Here is a 21176-nt window from a genome sequence, read left to right on the forward strand (position 1 = left end):
AAAGGGCAGGAAGGAATCATTGGAGAACAGAAAGACTCAATTTTGGGTGCGCTTGAGCCCCACACAGGGTCTTATTTGCCGATTAAGTGCAGAGATTTCTCTTTTCTCAGGCCTTCAATCTCATACTTTCCTTAAGTGAGAAAGAAACCGCTTTCCGAGTTGGCTTCTTGGCAGAAGCAGCTCTGCCCTACCGAGCTAACGTGGAGAATGGGGGAAGGGAGCTAGAGGACCCCACCGGGTGGTCTGCACCTCCTCTAAGCAGCTTGCAGGGCTAGGATGCACAACTACGTTCCTGACCTGGGAGCTCAGCTCCCTCCGAGTGCAGCGTGCTCCGGCCGCCGGGCCCTGGCGCCCGGGAGAGTGCGGAGATCGCAGTATCCCCGGCGGTTCTGCACCTCGAGGTGCATTTGCAGCCACCTGCGGCCACACCCTCAGTGTTTGCAGCCAGTGCAAGCTGGCTCCCGGCGGGAACGCAGTGGCTGGAGTTGGGGGGCGGTGGGCGTGGCTGCATTCCCTCGCGCCCTCTCCCGCCCAGGCAGTCCCGGGAACGTTCTGAAAAGTATCCAAAAGTTCTGCGCCGCGCGCGCGCCAAAAGAAAGAAAAGGGCACAACCCCCCACTAGTCTAGGCGTTGTGTGTCCAGACCTCGCCACTCGGGCTGCACCTCCGGCTGCAGCGCACACGCCTTCTGCGCCTTTCCCGGGGAGCCTCGCCTTTGGCTGTGCTCTTCCCCTGCAGCCGTCTCCAGACCGGAGAGGGACCCGGAGGGTCCTCGCGCGTCTCCCTGGGACACCATGCCCAACGACGACGCATTCAGCAAGCCCTCTGCATCTTCGGAGGCCCCGCACGCCGCTGGGGCACCCCCGCAGGGCAAGGCCAGCGGCTTTAGCAAAGCTGCTGGGGCGCTGCTTGGGAGCACCGGTGGCACGGGCGCCGGGGCCGGCGGCGGCGGCTCGGGGGCGTCGGGCACGGGCTCCGGGAGCAAGAAGTCCCCGCGGCTGCCCAAGTGCGCGCGATGCAGGAACCACGGCTACGCGTCGCCGCTCAAGGGCCACAAGCGCTTCTGCATGTGGCGGGACTGCCAGTGCAAGAAGTGCAACCTGATCGCTGAGAGACAGCGCGTGATGGCCGCCCAGGTGAGTGCGGGCGTCGGGAAACCGAGGGTCAGCCCCTAACTTAAAGTCCCTCGGGCCAGGTGGGCGCCACGCGGTGTCGGGGTTCCGGAGAGAGGCGGTGGAGCTCGCCGACGGCCGCGGCGCGCAGGGCCCATGGCTCCCAGCTTCGCGCCACGCCAGGCTCGCAGGGCCGGGAGTCCTCTGGGATCCCAGCCCGCGGAGCAGGGAGCTTGCCGGGTTTGTTCGTTCTCCGAGGGATCCCTGATCCCGACCTTTAGCAGAGTTGCGGGGTTCGCTCGTTGGGAGTCCCGGGATCCCTGACCCCCCCTCCAGCAGAGAGTTAGGGGGTTCGCCCTGTCGGAGGTCCCAAAAATCCATCCCCAGGATCTCCGATCCTGCTTCCGGAGCAGTAAGTTGCGGGGCTCTCTCAGTTCAGCAGTCCCTGATCCCTGATCCCGCCCTACAGCAGAGTCGCGGGGTTCGCGCCCTCGGAGGTCCCCAGAAAATTCCTAGGATCTCCGACCGTTTTTTCAGAGCACAGAGTTGCAGGGTTCGCGCCTTCGGAGGTCCCCAGGATCTCTGCGCCTGCTTTCAGAGCAGAGAGTTGCCGGGGTCGCCCTGCCGGAGGGGGAGGGGTCCGGCAGATCTCCGACCGCGCTGTCCGAACAGAGAGTTGGGGAGCCCACCCGCCTCGGGAGGCCCTAGGATCCCCGCCCCTGAGCAGAGACTAGCGCTCACACGGCAGAGGGTGCGGGAAGGCGCCCGCTCGGGCGACTGGCGGGGACGGCGGCCGCCGCTCTTCCGGGTACCGTGCGCGTCGCGTGGTTCTTCTGGAAAAGTCGCGGCAGCGCGCGCGGGCGCCGCGTGGTCCCCGCCGAGCTCCCGGCGGCCTCTTCGAGCTCGCCGCCCGCGGGTCCGCGCCGCGCGCTTCAGCCATTTTGAGCGCCGCGGGGGTAGAATGAGTTTTCGAACTTCTGCTCCCTCGACCTGACTCCCTCAGGTGCTGGTTATTCTGAGTCTGTTTTCAAAAACACTTAAGAATTTTTAAAAGTAAGCGCAAGGGGGAAAAGGGCACGGGTTTGAGGGTTTGTCTATAGTTTTTTTAAACCGTCCTAAGCAGGACGGGAGTTTAGCATCTTAAACCGAAATTGTCAACGTCGTTTGGTATCCTGAAAAGGATTTTTTGGGAGAGAATAATATACATTCTTTCCAGCTAAAATTTGTTTCATCCTTTTAAGACAGTTTATTTAAGATGAAAAGATACCAAAGAAATGTTTCCTAACGATGTGCAACTTTTGGCTGGGAACGTGTAAGTACCCTCTGGAAAATAATTCATAGAAGAGTGTTTTAAAAAGGCTGTGTAAATGCTTAAAGATTATGGTTTTTATGTACATCTCATTTTTTAAAAATGTGTCTCAAATTGGATATGTGTTGGCTTCACCGATTGCCAGTGCAGTCGTGGGCATACAGGGTTCTCCTTAGCGCTTTTTTATGGCTTTTTAGCGTAATCTATAGGGGTGAAGAGATTACCCTGGTGCAGCGTTAAAATGCATCGCAGTGAGTTTACTGAAAAAGCCTTAGGGACGTTGGAGTTGTATTTGTAGGTAGAAAAATCTTCTGAACATTGAGTTGTTTTAAATACTGGGTGCGGAGAGTATGCTTGAAAGAGGACTTTTCCTCAAAATGTCATAAAAACATGTATTTAAGGAGGACCATTCATTTTGAATAAGCTTTATTTAATAGGGGCACCAACGTGCAAAAAGGCTAAAAACAAAAAAGGTTAAAAACAAAAGTGACTCAGAATTACTTCTATAATATGAACTTCAGCATTTTCCACACCAGAAGGCTTGGGCTGTGCTAGGTGAAATCCTGTAAAATTTCACGTACCCGCCATTTTTTCTTTCCCAAATAGTGTGAAAGTGCTCTTCGATATGACCCTAAAATAATTGCGTTTTAATCAATTGCCCCATCTTCCCTTATTCAATAGCTTTTCTTTAAAATCTGTGAGAGGATTTTATAAAAGTGTCCTTAGTTTATGGCATGTGTAATAAATGCGCTGTGAATTTTGTGCATGCATGGGATTTGTGTAAATCAGGGTATAAGCATGCATTGACATACTTCAAACATTTGTGGGTATTTTTTTGTCGCTATTTTTTGGTCAGATCCTTAAAATTCTGTTTCTGAACTTGGTTCAAAAATAGAAAAATCCAAGACTGAAGCTTAATCATTTAATCTTAATTGATTATTTAAGGATGCTTTTGTAAGTTGAAGACTCTTGTTAAGAGTAAAATTATTTGCAAGTTAATCAGCTTGCTAAGTCTGGACTACAATTTTCCTGAAACAATAAATAGTAGTTGTGGATTACCATTTTGATTTCAACTTTTGGCTTCTATTTCAGCCTCTGAGGTACAGATGTTTTATTTTCTCATTTCACTATCACCAATAGTCAAGTTCCAACAGAAAGTCTCCTTTTTTGTTACATGTAGTAGGCAAAAGTACAATTTATTTCTTTACACTTTTTTTTTTTGCAAACTTTAACAATGTTATTTAAAAGCAGATAAGTTGAAGAGGGACCATGAGGAGTCTCTTAGATAGTTTAGGTCCCTTATACCCTCAGTTGTGGCTCCTTCTGTCCTGCTGGCATAGAAGACCTTCTACCTGAAGCCTCTTCCTTCTCCAGGGACTTCAACTCCCTATTCCAGCCCCTTTCCCCCATTACTGCTCTGTAGGCTCCCTCCATTCCAGAGAGCAAGGCCCTGCAGGGGTTTCCTAAGTAGCCCCTGCCTTTCCTGCCCACCCTGCTCCCTTGCTCTGAATTGTTCTGCCCCTTCATTCTTGCCTGTGCAAGTGTTACTCATTCTGTTCTTCAAGGCCCTCTTCCAGTACCACTTCTGGCTAATTCTTAATCCTTAAAGCCATTTCTGCCGCCAGAGTCCTGCTGTGGGATTGATGTGTCCCTCTTCCATGGTTTTTGCCACATTTCGTGTTTAGTTGCCCTTGCATATTTGCCTGCCTCCTTTTCCTGCTTTTAAGCCGTGAGTACCTTGGGATCTAATCTAATCTTACTGTATCTTGCTGGTCGCTGGCCCCAGTACAGTGGCCTTTTACAAATGTGTGGAACGAAGGAGTGAGCGATCCCATTTTCCTTTCTTCCTAATCCATCAATGCCAACTTCTCTTCACATGGAACTCCTCTGCTTGGCTGACTCTGCAGTTTTTCCTGATCCTCCCTAGCCCTCACTTCGGCCCGCCTTATTTCCTGCTCTGCATACTCATTTGTGTCACGGACATTTTTTGACCTATTATGGGCTAGACACCATTTCTCAGCTTTGGCTTCACATCCTGGTTACCTGGGTACCATTCAAAAGGAATGCGAGAATCTCAGACCTTACTCCTGGAGCTCATGAATCATGATATCTGGGGTGACCGGGGCTCTGGGGGTTTTGGCAAAGCCGTGCAAGTGATTTTGGAGCACTGGAGGCTGACTTGCTGCCCTGCGCTTCTAGGTGGCCCTGAGAAGGCAGCAGGCCCAGGAGGAAGAACTGGGCATCAGCCACCCTATCCCGCTGCCCAGCGCTGCTGAGCTGCTTGTCAAGAGAGAGAGCAATGGCAGCAATCCCTGCCTGATGACCGAGAGCAACAGCCCGTCGCAGCCCGCGCCGGCCAGCACCCCCACCACTGCAGCATCAGGTAAGAGGCCTGGGGCTCACGTGGTCGCCGTCCAGGATGGGAGAAGGGCCTTGACCACAAAACCGGTCTCAGGACTCTCCGGAGCCACACATCACATCCAGAAGAACTTAGAGAGTTTTCTTAAAGAGTTCTTCTGAGGGTCTGTTTTTGGCTGCTTCCTAAAGGAGATGGCCAGGAATTCTAGAATTGGAGGTTTGATAGCTCACTTTCCTGTTGGTTATTAGCTAAGTCTGAATCTGGACAAGAGTCAGACTCATTGATTATCAGAGGGCTGAGATGCCAGATTTCATCTACCCTCCGTTAATGGGGTTCCCTTGGAGGGAGCTAACGATCCTTGTTTCCTAGAACTGGAAGTGCATTTCTCTGGCAAGGACTGCAATGCATTTGGGGAAAGTGTCTGAAAAGGCCAACTCCTAGGTGTCCAGTTTTGGGGGGCATTGGGAAGTGAAGGGAGGCATGTCCCATTGACTTTGATTCTCTTCCGTGTGCTAAGACTGTACCAGGGGCTGTAAGCATGCTGGCTCGTTTTATTTCATTGTTAGCTAGAGTAATCTGGTTGTACTAACTCTGGTTTATACATGTAAAGACTGCGGTGTGGCAAGTGTAAGTGACTGGCTAAGTCCACAGAATTAGAACATATCTGAATTGGTCCATCTGCCTCCAGAGTTCCTTGTGCTTACTGCCCTGGGTCTCCAGTTACCCCGAGAATCGTTGTGGTCTAGAGCTGCACTGTCCAGTATGGAAGCCCCTAGCCACATACGGCCATTTAAGTTCAATCAAATTACAATGAAATAAAATGAAAACATTGAACCGAAAAAGGTATATAGTTAACATTAGTAATCACTAGGGAAATGCAAATCAAAACGACAGTGAAATACCACTTCACACCCATTAGTGTGGCTGCCATCAAAAAAACAAAACACAAAACGAAAAAACCCCAGAAAATAACAATATCGGCAAAGATGGGGAAAAATCAGAACCTTTGTGCATTCTCAATAGAAATGTAAAATGGTGCAGCTGCTATAGAAAACGATATGGCACTTCCTCAAAACTTAAATATAGAATTAGCAGATGACTCAACAATTCCACTTCTGGGTGTTTACCCAAAAGAATTGAAAGCAGGGTCTCAGAGATACTTGTACACCCGTGTTGATAGTAGCATTCACGATAGCTAAAATGTGGGAGCAACCTGAGTGTCCATTGACCACTGAATGGATAAGCAAAATGTGGTCTCTACGCACGGTGGAGTATTACTCAGCCTTCAGAAGGGAGCAAATCCTGCCCCATGCTACAGCTTGGATCACCTCGAGGGTATTATGCCGAGTGAAATACGCCGTCACAAAAAGGCAGATGCTGTGTATGGTTGTCCTTACTTACCTAAAGTCATCAGAATCATGGGGACAGAAAGTAGAACGGTGGTTGCCAGGGACTGGGGTGAGGGGCGGGGCGGAGGAAAGGGAGAGTTCCTTTTCATGGAGAGAGTCTCAGTTTACCAGATGAAAAGAGCTATGGAGGTGGATGGTGTGGTGACGGTCACACAACATTGTGAATGTGCTCAGTATCGCTGAAGCGTCCATTTAAAAATGGGTAAGATGGTAGACTTCATGTTATGTGTATTTTACCACTGTAAAACATGTTGAAATGTTTAAAACCTTCATCTCCTCAGTTGCATGAGCCACATTTCAAGTGCCCTGTAAGCACATCTAGCTCAGGTTTTAATTATTTAAATTGTTGGAAAGTGCGTTTCCATTTTTCTCAGAGTTCCATTTAATGGCACTAGTCTAGAATGCAGGAGTTCTAAGAAATCCACCAAAGATCTGTGAAATCCTCTTGGCAAATAAATACCCATACTGTTGACCCTTGGACAACACCCCCACCCCCACCCTGCGCAGTCAGAAATGCACCTGTTAACTTTTGACTCTCCAAAAACTTAACTGCCAATAGCCTACTGTTGACTAAAAGCCTTAGAAATAACAGTATACAATCAATTAATGGATATTTTGTATGTTATATGTATTATACACTGTATTTTTACAACCAGGTAAGCTAGAGAGAAGAAAATGTTGGAAGAAAATCATAAGGGGGAGAAAATGCATTAATACTACTACCATATTTATCGAAAAAATCAGCATAGAGGTGGACCCTTGCAGTTCAGATCTGTGTTGTTCAATAGTCCACTGTATTACATACTAAAAACATACACTGAGATTCACAGAACATCTTCAGAGTCTGCTAAACCCCCTGAAATACAGCCTCACCATGTGGTTTCTCTTAACTAAGCCTGTCATGGCTTACTTAGTTTGCTTTGCCCACCAGCTGGGCTACAGTTACTCAGCTGCCTGCCACTTACTTGCTGTGCAACTTTGAACAAGTTACTTAAGCTCTCTGGGCCTGTTTTCTCTTATCAAAAATGAGGGAGAAGGTCTTTGAGGGTTTTGAAGACTGAGTCTTGACCGTTATAATGAAGGTGAAGGTGGGCAGGCGCTGAAGAAAGCCAGTGAGGGACGGAGCCCTCTTCTCTGCGCAGCAGGTAGAGGTGTGTGTGCCGGTCACTCTGTTGCTGGGGCTGTGGGTGCTGTGGTTATCAAGGAGAATCATATTTTCTTTTCTTAGTTTGGTTGCTCATAATATATGCTTACAAGGCTTTCCAGACTTCCCTTTTGATAGGAAGGATGGAGTCTATCTAGCAGAGATAGGATCTTTACATTTCGAGGTTGATTTCCAAATAATACCAGGTCAGGGCTGGTCTGGTGGATTTAGCTGGAGGGCTGAAATGGGAAAGGGGTGTGTCAGAGGAATAAAGAGGGGAATGACTCCTTTGATTTTCACAAATACCAGGCAGGAACTATTCCCATTTGCAGATAAGGAAACCAGTTGGTAAGGAAGGTGCCCCAGAATAAAGCTGAGTTGAGCTGGAATTCATTCCAGGGCTGTATGGTCCCAAAGCCCATGGATTTTCCATTTTACCTGCCTGTGGAGGGAGACTGGGAGCAGTTGCCATGTTTCCTTAGGAAATAGACAATTGAAATCAGAGGCTGTGGTTTAATCCTCAGAAGGGATTTAGGGCTGCTGGGCAAATAAGAATGTTAGGAGCAAAAGTCCTGCCATTCACTGTTGTCATAGACGGCTGCGGCCACTGATCTTCATGGGGGAAGAATACAGGGACTGAACGGCCAGTGATGGATAAACATCCAGGCTGGGCAGTTTGCGGGGCACCATAGGTGAACTTGGTTTAGCCTGGTGTCCTGCATTGCACCTTGGGGGAAGGGATGCCACAGTTAGGTTGTCTGCCCCAAGACAGGCCTTCATAGAATGATCTCAGGCGAGGTGGAGTTCAGCATGACAAAGGCCTTCTGGCAGAGCATTTCAGAGTGGCAACAGGGAAAGTTACAAATAGAAGCAGCAGGGGAGCAAGATAGGAGGTTCAGGGTCAAGGAGGTTGTGACCATATTCCCTTCTTTGTCTCTGGAGCTGGTAAACCTTGGAGTCATTTTGGAGTCTTAAATCGACACACAGAGGGAGGGGAACGCGAAGCCAGTCTTGTGCTGTGCTCCTGGGCTCTGGAGGCATCGCTCTGGAGGCTTTGCCTGCCACGGGCAGGGCGCTCTACCCTTGCCAGTCCACCTCCATGAGGCAGGAGCTGGAGATACATGGGCTCGTTCCCCAGGATTAGCACCAAGGCTCTTCAGTCGAGATGGGTAACTTCTAGACTGAGCTGGGGTATGAGCAAGAGAAAAGACAGAAATGCCAGTAGAGGTAAACTACATCAATAGAGAAGAAGAGGGAGGAAAAGAAAGGGAGGAGAGAAGGTGAAGGAGAGGGAGAAAAGACAGACAGACTGAAGAGTGTCTTCAAGTTTCATGCATCACATGGGGCCCAGCTTCTGAAGATAGTTTGCTGCTAACAGGTAGAGCTTATATTACATTTCCAGAGAGTGGGATTTATTTAAAATAACACTTCATGTAAGTGGGAAGCAGAGTATAAAAGCATATTAAGTGAAGTGGGATTGTCCTTCCAATCCCAGCCTGCAAGTCGCTTCTGTTTGGCATTTCAGGATTACTCGCTGACCGTAGAGGCTCATGTGTCTTTCTCTAGCTTTCCTAGATATATATTATTTATGTATTTAACATAATGGCGGTGTATTATTCCCAATGGTGTGTAATTAGGGTTTTTTCCTTTACTTACAACAGCTTAATATTGTACAACGGGCTAACATCCCATTATATGGATATGAAAGGCTGGGACTTGAAATTGTTTAGGGAGGGGTGAAGGTTGTCGGTGGGGTCAGATGATGGGGGCCCTGTCAACCTGGCTCACACGGGGGCAAGCTGCTCCCCTTCTCTTTCTAATCCCTAATGTTAAGTGTCTATAAGGGCAGTCAGTAGCTTAGTGAAATTCAGTAGATTTTTATGTCCTTGAAGTTTCTTAGTTATCTCCTTTTGGCTCCCAAAAGTGCCCAAGTGAGAGTGGAACGCGCCCAAGAATTATCGCTGAGATTATTAGCTGAACTCTAAGGATGCTGTGAAGGAAATTGGGTTTATTACCAAGCTGTCATTTCATTTATTAGAGAACGGACTTCTCAGAGTAGGATAACGTACCAAACATCTCTACCATCCTTAACCAGAGATTGGCTAAAAATCAACCAAAACACCGACCAAAGATTCCTAGAACAATGGGTGTGATCGATTCTTACTGTTATTGTCATCTATAATTGTGGGTATTAGTGTGGAGGAAATAGCCTTCTGAAACAGTGCCCTGTTCATTGCTATTTCTTACACTAGCAGGATCTCCCCCAAAAAGTGAGGTTTTTTTAAATTATAAATAACAGTGAATTAAAGCAATGTCAGCATTATCTCGTGGCTTTTCATTTTGAATTTTAGCATAAAATTGATAAATTTTAATTTTCAAAATGGTCCGCTGACTTTAAAAAGACTCTCACATTCTTCTGCTTTGATATCTGGGTTCGTCTTTGTTTTGTTTGATAGTCCACTTTTCCACCCCAAGCAGCCAGCCCGAGGCTGTTCCCCCCCCAGGTCTGTGTAGTCCCGGCCTCTCCTTTTCCGCACACCACTGGCAGATGAACGGTTGCATTGTAGAGCATTTGGTTCTGCCTGTGTGTCCTTTGTAAAAAAGGACCTGAATGTTATCGCCCTTGGGGCCCTCCCTTCTGGAACACCCTGGACTTCCACACACACTCACATTCACACTCCCTCACATCAGACCACCTCCTACCGTCTCTGGCTTTCCCGCTGCAGCCTGGCCTCCTAGGGCCCGTGGCCTGCTTTCCCGTGCCTTCCCGTGTTGGAAGGGTCAGTTAGGTCTGTGTCTGGTAGTGATGGGACCCTCCCCCTTTGTGTCACCCCTTTAGTAGTAATTTCTCTCTTCAGCATACAGACAGAGCACATGCTGGTAGGGGAACACATTTTTGTTGTGTATCTTCTGTGCGTTTAAGTGCTTTATAGACGTGAAATGGGGCAGTTTGAAAATTTAAGGAGTCCTGTGCCCACGCAGTTTTTACTGGTAAGAAATGTGGCTAATGAGCAAACAATTGAGGTTTATAGATTTTTAAAAAGATTTTATTTACTGATTTGCCAGAAAGAGAGCGTGAGTACAAGAAGGGGGAGTGGCAGGCAGAGGGAGAAGCAGGCTCCCGCTGAGCAAGTAGCTGATGCGGGGCTTGATCCCTGGACCCTGGGATCATGACCGGAGCCAAAGGCAACGCTTCACAACTGAGCCACCCAGGCGCCCCTAAACTTTATTCTTCAGAGCAGTTCTAGGTTCACGTCAGAATGTAGAGAAAGGTACAGAGATTTCCCGTATGCCCCCTCCCCCCACAGGCACAACTTGCCCTACTAATCCACCTCCCCCACCAGAGCCGGACGTCTGGTACAGTTGAACCTGTGCTGACACATTACCACCTGACGGCTGTAGTCCACGTGAGGATCCACTCTCGGTGTGGTGTGTGCTGTGGGTTTGGACAGATTCATGACAACATACATTCACCACTCGTTTTATACAGAGTTGTTTCACTGACCTGAAAATCCTGGGTGGAGTTAGATAGATTTAAAATAACATTTCAGTTTTTATCTTTGCAGTTTTCCAATATTGTACAAAAAGAAGGACTTTATTTGAATGAACACCCAAAGCATTTTATCTAAATCACTTTGAGAATTCACTTTTGAAGGATTCTGGCTACTTACAAAAGATCAGCTCCACTGATTTTTAGATAGTGTTATCAATTTCTAGTAGAATAGAAAGCGTAGGTGTTCGTTTTTAAGAAGACTTTCGATAAAAGTATTTCCCAATTTTACTTTCAGAGTCAAGGAAATTTTCAGGATGTCTAACAAAACAAAACTCCTTACACTGAAGCAATAGTTGGAGGCTTAAATAAAAAAGGGAACACTTGGGGCGCCTGGGTGGCTTAGTCGTTAAGCGTCTGCCTTCGGCTCAGGGCGTGATCCCAGCGTTCTGGGATCGAGCCCCACATCAGGCTCCTCCGCTGGGAGCCTGCTTCTTCCTCTCCCACTCCCCCTGCTTGTGTTCCCTCTCTCGCTGGCTGTCTCTATCTCTGTCAAATGAATTAATAAAAAATCTTTAAAAAAAAAAAAAGGGGGGGAACACTGAAGAGTCATGGTACTGATCATTTGATATCTGTTGCTTTAGATAATATCTTAATCAGTTTTATTTATTTCAAGGGCAGTCTTCACTTAATGTCAGATATGGCAATTAATGGCCTGATAGAAATTCTCCGTAGATAGTATTTACGTACGGTAGTTGTAAGCAACAGAATACACAGGAAGTAACCTTCTGGTCTAACTTTGGCTAAAAAGAAAATTTGGAAAACACCTACAGCCACAAAAAAAGGTAAATACAGGGGAGCTTCTGGGACGCTCAGTCAGTTAAGCATCTGACCCTTGATTTAGGCTCCGGGATTGAGCCCCACATTGGGCTCCACGCTCAGTGTGAAGTCTGCCTGAGATTCTCTCTCCCTGTTTTCTGCCCCTCCCCCTGCTCACATTTCCTTTCTCTTTCTCAAATAAATAAATAAATGAAATCTTTTTTAAAAAGGATAAATACAGGGTTTAAACCACAAAAGACGTGAAAACGTTTCCTAGGTTTACATCTGTATCTCCTTTGTGGAAATTAATCTTAGGGGCCGGGAGTGCATTTTGTTCATCACTGTGTTGATGTGCACGGCTCAGAGCAGTACCTGGCTTTACAGTAAATGGTCAGTAAACCTTTGCTGAGTGAGTGGACAGTGATGGTTCCTTGGAAATTGTTTTAAAACATTAGACCTGTGGTCATGAACCCATCTGCAGATGTCAGAGAGTAAGTTCATTGATGTTCAAGGTGCATTTTTAAGTTTTGTTTTGTGATTTCTTTTAAATGTATTTTGGAATTTTCAAAATGCTAAAAATTCAAACATAATTGAACGACTCAGTGTGTAATCCACATACTATACAGTTAATCTATTCAAAGTATGCAACTCATTGTTTTTTAGTAAATTCGCAGAGTTGGGCAACCATCACCAGCCTCTAATTGTGGAACATTTTTTGTCTCCTCCTGAAAAGAAACTGTCTCCGTTAGCAGTCACTCCCCACCTACGCCCCATGCCAGCCCTAGACAACCACTAATATATTTTCTGTTGCCATAGATTTGCCTACTCTGGACATTTCACATATTTGGACACCTCATAGAAATGGAATCATGTATGTGACCTTTTGTGTCTGGCTTCTTTTGCTTCTCCTGATGTTAGTGAGGTTTATTCATGCTGTAGCATACATTTATTACTCTTTTTTTTTTTTTAAAGATTTTATTTATTTATTTGACAGAGATAGAGACAGCCAGCGAGAGAGGGAACACAAGCAGGGGGAGCGGGAGAGGAAGAAGCAGGCTCTTAGTGGAGGAGCCTGATGTGGGGCTCGATCCCATAACGCCGGGATCACGCCCTGAGCTGAAGGCAGACGCCTAACTGCTGTGCCACCCAGGCGCCCCCATTTATTACTCATTTTTAAAATTAATGTTCAGTAGGGGCGTCTGGGTGGCTCAGTCAGTTGAGCGTCCGACTCTTGATTTTGGCTCAGGTCATGATCTCAGGTTCGTGGGATCAGGTCCCTGTGTCAGACTCCGCACTCAGTTCAGAGTCTACTTGAGATTCTCTCTCTCTCCCTCTGCCCTCCCCGCCTCCGCTCTCTTTCTCTCCTCCCCCCCAAATAAATTTTTAAAGTCTTAAAAATTTTAATATTCCATTATATGCAGGGGTGCCTGAGTGGCTCAGTTGGTTGAGTGTCCAACTCTTGATCTCAGCTTAGGTCTTGATCTTGGGATCATGAATTCAGACCTTGCATTGGGCTCCATACTGGGAGTGGAGCCTACTTAAGTTAAAAAAGAAATTCCATTGTATGCATAGATCCTATTTTTTTCTTCATCAGCTGATGGACATTTGGGTTGCTTACACTTCTTAGCTGTTATGAGTAATTCTATCACATTCTTGTACCAGTTGGGTTTTTTTTTTTTTTTTTTTTAAGATTTTACTTATTTTAGAGCGGAGCAAGGGGCAAAGGCTGAGGGAGAGTCTTAAGCAGACTCCATGCTGAGTGCAGAGCCTGACTCGGGGCTCAGTCTCACAACCCCGAGATCACTAGCTGAACCGAAACTAAGAGTCAGATGCTCAACCAGCTGTGCCACCCACGGGACCCTGTACCAGTTGTATGAACACGCATTTCATTTTCTTGTGTTATACCAAGGAGTCCCAGTTGCTGAGTCATATGGGAACTCTATGTTTTTTTAACCTTTTGAGGAACTTTTGAGAATGTTTTCCAAAGAGGTTGCACTATTTACATTTCCATAAGCAAGGTATAAGGGTTCCAGAAAATTCATACTTGTTTTTTAAAATTAAAAGGTAAGATGCTTTTTCAAACATTGCAGATATGATACCCAGTGAGAGTCTCTTTGGTGATCAGTTTAAATCATGAAGGGTTCTTTAGGTTTGCATTTTGTTATCACTGGAAATATGTTAATATTCAGTCTTTTAAAAAGTTCCCTCAGGGGGCGCCTGGGTGGCACAGCGGTTAAGCATCTGCCTTCAGCTCAGGGCGTGATCCCGGCGTTATGGGATCGAGCCCCACATCAGGCTCCTCCGCTATGAGCCTGCTTCTTCCTCTCCCACTCCCCCTGCTTGTGTTCCCTCTCTCGCTGGCTGTCTCTATCTCTGTCGAATAAATAAATGAAATCTTAAAAAAAAAAAAAAAGTTCTCTCTCTTAGGGCACCTGGGTGGCTCAGTTGATTAAGCATCTGCCTTTGGCTCAGGTCTCCCCCTCACTCGTTTGTGCTCATGCTCTTTCTCTCAAACAAATAAATCTTAACAAAAAAAAAAAGAAGAAGAAGAAAGAAAATGTCCCCTTTTACCTCATTGTCACATGTAGTTTTTAGAGAAAGGTACACTGAGGAGGCAAACCATAGAAGGACCTGGTATGGGCTTTTTTTTGTTGTAGTTTGGCCTAAGCAACTCTTCAGACCCTGGGTGACAAGCATTTCCTCAGAAAGGGCGGCGAAATTCTATTGCCTTAGAAACTTGGCGAGAATAATTTTTATCATTGCATTTCTGAAAATGAAAAACCACCATGGCTTTGGTGGAAAACAAGAGAAAAGCCGAGGGTTGGTGACCATGGACTTCTGTCCCCATGACCAGTGGGAAGAAGGTAGTCCATCCATGTTGACTGTCTTGGAATTTACTGCCAGCATCTGGTCGCAGCAGTAGGTACTGTTGTAGGGTGACACGGCCTTGCATTTGCTGTCGTGGGAAACTCTCCGAGTGGCCCAAAGCTCATCTGTGTCTCCTGTTTCACTTGCCTGCTCCACAGCATCCCCCTGGAGTCCTTGACCCACAGATTCCCTGTTGTCTACTAATTCAAGGATCCTGTCCATTGACCACCCCCTTGCCACTCAACTGTTCTTTGGGTCTTGTGGATACCTTTCTGTCCCATCTGTTTTATTAACTAACTTACCTTTTAAAATTTTTATTGCATCAGGGCACCTGGGTAGCTCAGTTGGTTGAGCTTCTGACTCTTGATCTCGGCTCAGATCTTGATTTCAGAGTTGGGAGTTCAAGCCCCACATTGGGCTCCACGCTGGGCATGGAGCCTACTTTAAAAAAAAAAAAGTAAAATTTTTATTGTGTCAAACATACATAGTATAAAACTGAGCATTTTAGCCATTTGTTAGCGTGCCGTTCTGTGGCATGAAGCAGTCAGGCTGTTGTGCAGACATCAGCACCATCCCACGCCAGAGCTTTTTTCATCTTCCCCACTGGAAAGCATGTCCCCACCAAGCAGTAACTCCCCATTCTCTGCCTCTCGTTAACTGGCTTCAGACTCAGAACAGCCTGTTTTGCTAGCAGAGCTTTCTTCAAAGCTTCTTGGCCTTTGAAATCACCTATAGATCCCATGCGATAAGACGATCTCTTTCATCTCCATCAGCATCCTTTCTTTCCTCTCTTCTCCCAGCCCCTCAAGTTCTGCCTTATTGCTGACTTCTCTGGTTTATACGCTGGTCTAATCTGTAGCTCTGGGGTAATGAGGACTGAGGTTTCTCAAAAGACTGAGGTTTCTAGAAAAGGGGGCACTGGGGAGTGTCCACTAATACCTCCTGCAGGACACTGTCAGTTCTGTGCCTCGGCCAGGTGATCTCGGCTCCAAGCCTCCGAGTGCTCCGTGTGGTGCTGCGATGTGAGGGAAGTAGGGTAGGGATGCCTGTGGGACCTGTGGTTCCAGCCACTGTCCTGTGGGGTCTTGACTCGTCAGGGTTCCTTTTGTCATTGTCACATGCAACTATGTAAGTGCAGATCTGTGTTTCCGTCTCAGTTTCTGTCTCTTATTTTTCAGCTTGTAAAAAAATTCAATGTGACAACCTTTTTGACTCCCCTAAGAAAATTCACGTAAATATTGATCCCTGTTGCTGAACCAAATTACATTTCAAACCCAGTTTACTCTACTCTCATGTCTGTTGGTAGGCTTCACAATCATTAATCTGGTCTTATTGTACAATCCCACTGAAAATGCTTTTCAGAAGAAAATGCACAAGAAACTCTTAAAGTACACTGAGTAACTGGTTTGTTGTCAAAAGAAAGTATCGATTCAGGATTGTAGCAGACTCTTCTTTTTTTTTATTTTTTTAAAGATTTTATTTATTTGAGAGAGAAAGCAAGTGAATGAGAGAGCACAACCAGGGGCAGAGAGAGAGGGAGAAGCAGGCTCCTCGTTGAGCAGGGAGCCAAATGGGGGACTCGATCCCAGGACCCTGGGATTACGACTTGAGCCGAAGGCAGACGCTTAACTGACTGAGCCATCCAGGCGCCTCTCAGTAGTACAGCAGATTTTTCTGATGTTTATTGGCAGTAAGAATTCTTAAATAGTGCTTCAACCATCCAATGTCAGTTCATTGTATACTAACAGATGACTCTGTTGATTTCAGCAGTTATAAAACTACTATTTTTGCCCCACTCCTTAACTCTGGTCCTGAGCTCTTGGGGTTTATCTAAAACATAGCATATGAATAAATTCAGGGAAGCAGATTGGATTTAGCAAACACCAGTGTTTGCCGAACTGAATTGGATTCATCTTGATTAGGGAGTCTGCTTTCTGAACAAGATTCCCTCCCTCCCTTCATGCCTTTCTTCCTTCTGCTTTTCTGTCTTATTTTCATTCATTCAGCAAATGTTCATCATGGGGCTGCATTGTGTCAGACCCTTTCCCAGGCATGGGGTATACAGCAGCACATAAAACATGCATCTCTCGTGGGTTTTATGAATCCAGCAGGGGAGACCATTGATAAACAAGTACACCAGCAAATATAAGATATTTTCAAAAAGTGGTCAGAGCTATGAGGAAAGACAAAACGATATGATGGACGTGTCCAAAAGGTCAGTGGCTGTTTGATAGGGTAGATAGGAAAGGGAGCCTGTCTAAGGAGAGAAATGGGAGCTTGTCCTGAGTGAGAGTGGGCCCTTGCGGTCAAGGTCTGGGGCTTCCAGGCTGAATGCACAGTGGACGGAGACCTCGCCTGGAATAAGGAGGAGGCCAGTGTGCTGAGAGCAGGGGCTGACATCACTGGGGACTGCATCTCGGGGGGCCTTATAGGACAGGAGAGAGTTGGGGTTTTATTATGAGTACAATGGGAAGTCAGTGGAGTGTTGAAGCAGTGAACGGCATGATGTGATTTACTTTCTCTAAAGATCTCTCTGCTGCGGCCTGGGGTGTAGATTGAAGGGGAGGAGTGGGTGAGAGATGAAAGGGAAGACTGTGCAGGTGCCCAGGTAGAGGGAGAGAATGCTTGCACTGGGGTGGTGGGAGTAGAGGTGGAAAGAAATGGTGGGACAGGAGGTTTCTCTTGGAGGTAAATTTATATGTGACTTTGGGGGATAATGTCAGTGACACTCCCTGCAGACAGCGGCTGCCACAGCATTGTCAGGCCTAGGCTGTCATTACTGCTTCCCGGCCTGAAAGGTGAATCATTGTATGTTGAGGTGGTTATTAGAATAACGGCCCCCTAGAGATGTCTACACCCCAGTCCCTGGGACCTGTGAAATGTCCCCTTCCGTTGGCAAATGTGATGAAGTGTCAAGGACCTTGAGGTGGGGAGGTGGTCCTGGGTTTTCCAGGTGGCTCTGTTGTCATGGCGTGAACCAGAGACCTAGAGAACGCTTCCTGCCTGTCCCCAGCAATGCCACAGTGGGAGGAGCTGCAGGAGGGTTTTGAAGCAGGAGCCTTGACCCGTTGCTGCTGGTTCTGAAGGCAGAGGAAGGGGCCCTGAGCCAAGAAGTACGGGAGGCCTCTAGAAGCTTGGAACAGCCCTCAGCTGACAGCCAGCAGGGACATGGGACCTCAGTCCTCCAACTGCAAGAACCTGAACTCTGCCAGCACCCAGATTGAGCAGGGACCTGGACCGTCCCCCAGAGCTTCCAGAAAGGAAGGCAGCCCTGTTGATGCCTTCATTTTAGAGACTTGTGTTAGACTTTAGGCCCACAGAGCTATAAGATAATAAATTTGTGTTGTTTTAAGCTGCTATCTTTGTGGTAATTCTTATATAGCAATAGAAAACAAATATGGCTTGTAATCACTTTTTTTTTGTTGTTAGTGAAATTGAACATCTTTTCGTATGTTTCAGGGCCGTATGTAAGTTTTTCCGTGTATGTCCTTTGCCCATTTCTCTGTTGAATCCCCCACACCTAGGAGGTCCTCATTTATTATGGAGATGGGTATGCTGTGCTATGAGGTGCAACCCGCACCTCCTCGACTGCTTGGGGTTTTGAACCATGAGATGAGCTGGGGACAGACGGCAGAGAGGAGGGGCCCGAGGACTGAGCCCTGGTCATTGCACTCTGTGGAGCTCAGGCCGAGGAGCCGAAGCCTGTGGCTCTTCTGGTCCCCCATTAGCAGATGGTTAGCCAAGTGAAAATGGCCATGGCAGAGAGCTAAATCTGCTCTGTTCTTCCTATTCTCCCAGCTTCTACTCCTCAGTTCAGCTTAACTTCGGGCAGATCTCAAGCTGAGCTAAGGGCAGCAATGGATTAAACCATTTCACAGTTCTCTCCAGAGTTGTGGGCTGGCAGGTTCAGTATGACTGGTGTGTCATAAACTGGTATGGCCATGACCGGGGAATGAGATTATACCATCTAGTCAGCTATTCTGCTTATTGGAGACTAATCTCATTCTTACCAGTGTTACTTATGTGAAATTACAATGTACATTACCCATCACGTACTTACTGCTTTCTTTGATGCGGAACATGGCCAGGGTCCTGCTTCCCCCAGGGTGCGTTGTTACTACCACGTGGCAATGCTGGGTTCCTCCCTGGGACAAGGGTATATGGTAGCAGATCAGAGGTCTTGGAGATTGAAGACATCTGGAAAAAGAATTTTGCTGGTATCTCCTCACTTCATACATGTCACCGAAAGAACCTAAGACCCAGAGTCCAAGGCCTGGCTTGGGTACCTGTCACCTGTTTGAGCTGTTCACTTCACTTTGTTTGCTCATTTGTGAAATGGAGAAAATAGTAATGCTTGCCCAGTTTACAGTGCTTGATTAGAAACATACGTGAAAGGTCTTTGTCAACCCTGAGGAAGGCAGAAACATGCTTAGCGCTCAAGGCTCAGGTACTGACGTGAGGGTAAAGGGGTGAGCCTGGGTGCAGTCCACCCTAGAGCCATGAGCTGGTTTCTTATGCAAATGAAGCCACGTGGACTGACAGGACAAGGGTTATGTCTGTGGGTGAAGACTGTGTAGCCCCTTACCTTTCCCTGCACCCCAGCTGCCAGGAGTCTCAGGGGTGCATCTTTAAAATTTTTTTTTCAATTTTTATTCAAGTGTAATTAACATTGAGTGTTGTATTGGTCTCAGGTGTGCAGGTATACAGTGTCGTGATTCAGCAGTTCTGTATATTACTCAGCGCTGCTCATCGTGGTAAGTGTAGTCTCCACTCTCCATCCCCATCACCTATTTCCCCCATCCCCCCACCTCCCTCCCCTCTGGCAGCCACCAGTGTGTTCTTTATAGTTAAGAGTCTTTTCCTTGGTTTGCCTCTCTTTTTTTTTCCCCTTTGCTCATTTTTTGTTGTTGTTGTTTCGTGAATTCCACATATGAGTGAGATTATATGGTATTTATCTTTCTCTATTTGACCTATTTCACTTAGCATTATACTCTCCAGATGCATCCATATCTTTGCATATGTCAAGATTTCATTCTTTTTTATGGCTGAGTAGTATTCTATTGTGTATATATACCACTTCTTTATCCATTTATCTGTCAGTGGACACTTGGGTTGTTTCCGTATCTTGGCTATTGTAAATAATGTTGCTGTAAACAACCTTTCAAAAACAATATCTTTTTGAATTAGTATATTTGTTTTTGAGGGCTAAATATCCAGGAGCGGAATTACTGGATCATATGGTAATTCTATTTTTTTGAGGAACCTCCATACTGTTTTCCAGAGTGGCTGCACCAGTTTGCATTCCCACCAACAGTGCACAAGGGTTTCTATTTCTTCATAACCTCGCCAACACTTGTTGTTTATTGTGTTGTTGATTTTAGCTGTTCTGACAGGTGTTAGGTGATATCTCATGTGGTTTTTGATTTACATTTCCCTGATGATGAGTGATGTTGAGTATCTTTTCGTGTGTGTGTTGCCATCTGAATATCTTCTTTGGAAAAATGTCTTTTGAGGTCTTCCACCCATTTTTAAGTAAGATAATTTGGGTTTTTTGGTGTCAAGCTATATACGTTCTTTATATAATTTGGATATCAACTCCTTATTGGATATATCATTTGCAAATATCTTCTCCAATTTAGTAGGTTGGGTTCTTGTTTTGTTGATGGTTTCCTTTGAGGTGCAGAATTTTTTTATTTTGGTGTGGTACCAATAGTTTATTTTTGTTTTTGTTTCTTTTGTCCGAGAAGACCTCTCCATAAATATATTGTTATAAGGCTGAGTTCAGAAAGATTATTGCCCATGCTTTCCTCTAGGATTTTTATGGTTTCAGATCTCACATTTAGGTCTTTAATCCATTTTGAGTTTTTGTGGATGGTGTAAGGAAGTGGTCCAGTTTTCCCAGCACCATTTATTGAAGAGACTGTCTTTCCCCGTTGCATTTTCTTTCCTGCTGTATTGAAGATTGACAGTATAGTCGTGGGTATATTTCTGGGTTCTCTATTCTGTTCCATTGATCTGTGTGTCCATTTTTGTACCAGTACCATGCTGTTTTGATTACTGCAGCTTTGTAGTGTATCTTGAAGTTTGGGCTTGTGATACCTCCAGTTGTGTTCTTTTTTTTTTTTCCCCCAAGATTGTTTTGGTTATTTGGGGTCTTCTGTGGTTCCACAAATTTTAGGATTGTTCTAGTGAGAAAAATGCTGTTGGTATTCTGGTGGGGACTACATTGAGTCTGTAGATTGCTTTGGGTAGCATGGGCGTGTTAACAGTATTGGGGGAGTGTATCTTCATGCTCACACAGTAAATATATTGTGTCTTCACATTAAAATATGACTAAGCTTCCCCCTTCTTTTCTTGGCCTTACTTTTCTTTGTTTATTATTTTTACTGATCGAGGTCTTTAGTGTTAGCCTCTCTTATCCTTCCTAAGGGTGTGGGAGTGTTGTGTAGCCACACAAATACTCAGCTCAGGAGTCAGAGACAGGGAACTTACTGCCAGCAAAATAGGGAAAGTACCATCAGGACCTTACTGCCCTTCACAGTTTGGACAGAAGGCACGCATTTTAGAAACCTTTGGCCACGCGTGGTGCATGTTGGCATAAGAAGCAGAGGGTGTCCGCACAGTCCTGCTGGGGGCAGGGGAGACACTCTGATGTCACCACCTTCCA

At 46.2% G+C, this 21176-nt stretch overlaps 1 protein-coding gene across 1 annotated transcript in view; it reads left to right on the top strand.

Annotated features, from left to right (window-relative positions):
- Positions 1–793: 793 nt before the first annotated feature.
- The window catches only part of DMRT1 (doublesex and mab-3 related transcription factor 1), a 101158-nt gene continuing 80775 nt past the window's right edge, over positions 794–21176 (top strand). The window contains exons 1-2 of the mRNA XM_040620287.1: positions 794–1135; positions 4620–4803. Coding sequence (XP_040476221.1) covers positions 794–1135; positions 4620–4803 — 526 coding nt within the window. The remainder of the gene's footprint in view (positions 1136–4619; positions 4804–21176) is intronic.

This window comes from Ursus maritimus, unplaced genomic scaffold (genome assembly GCF_017311325.1).
Source record: "Ursus maritimus isolate PB19 unplaced genomic scaffold, ASM1731132v1 scaffold_34, whole genome shotgun sequence".
In the NCBI taxonomy this organism is placed as follows: Eukaryota; Metazoa; Chordata; class Mammalia; order Carnivora; family Ursidae; genus Ursus; species Ursus maritimus.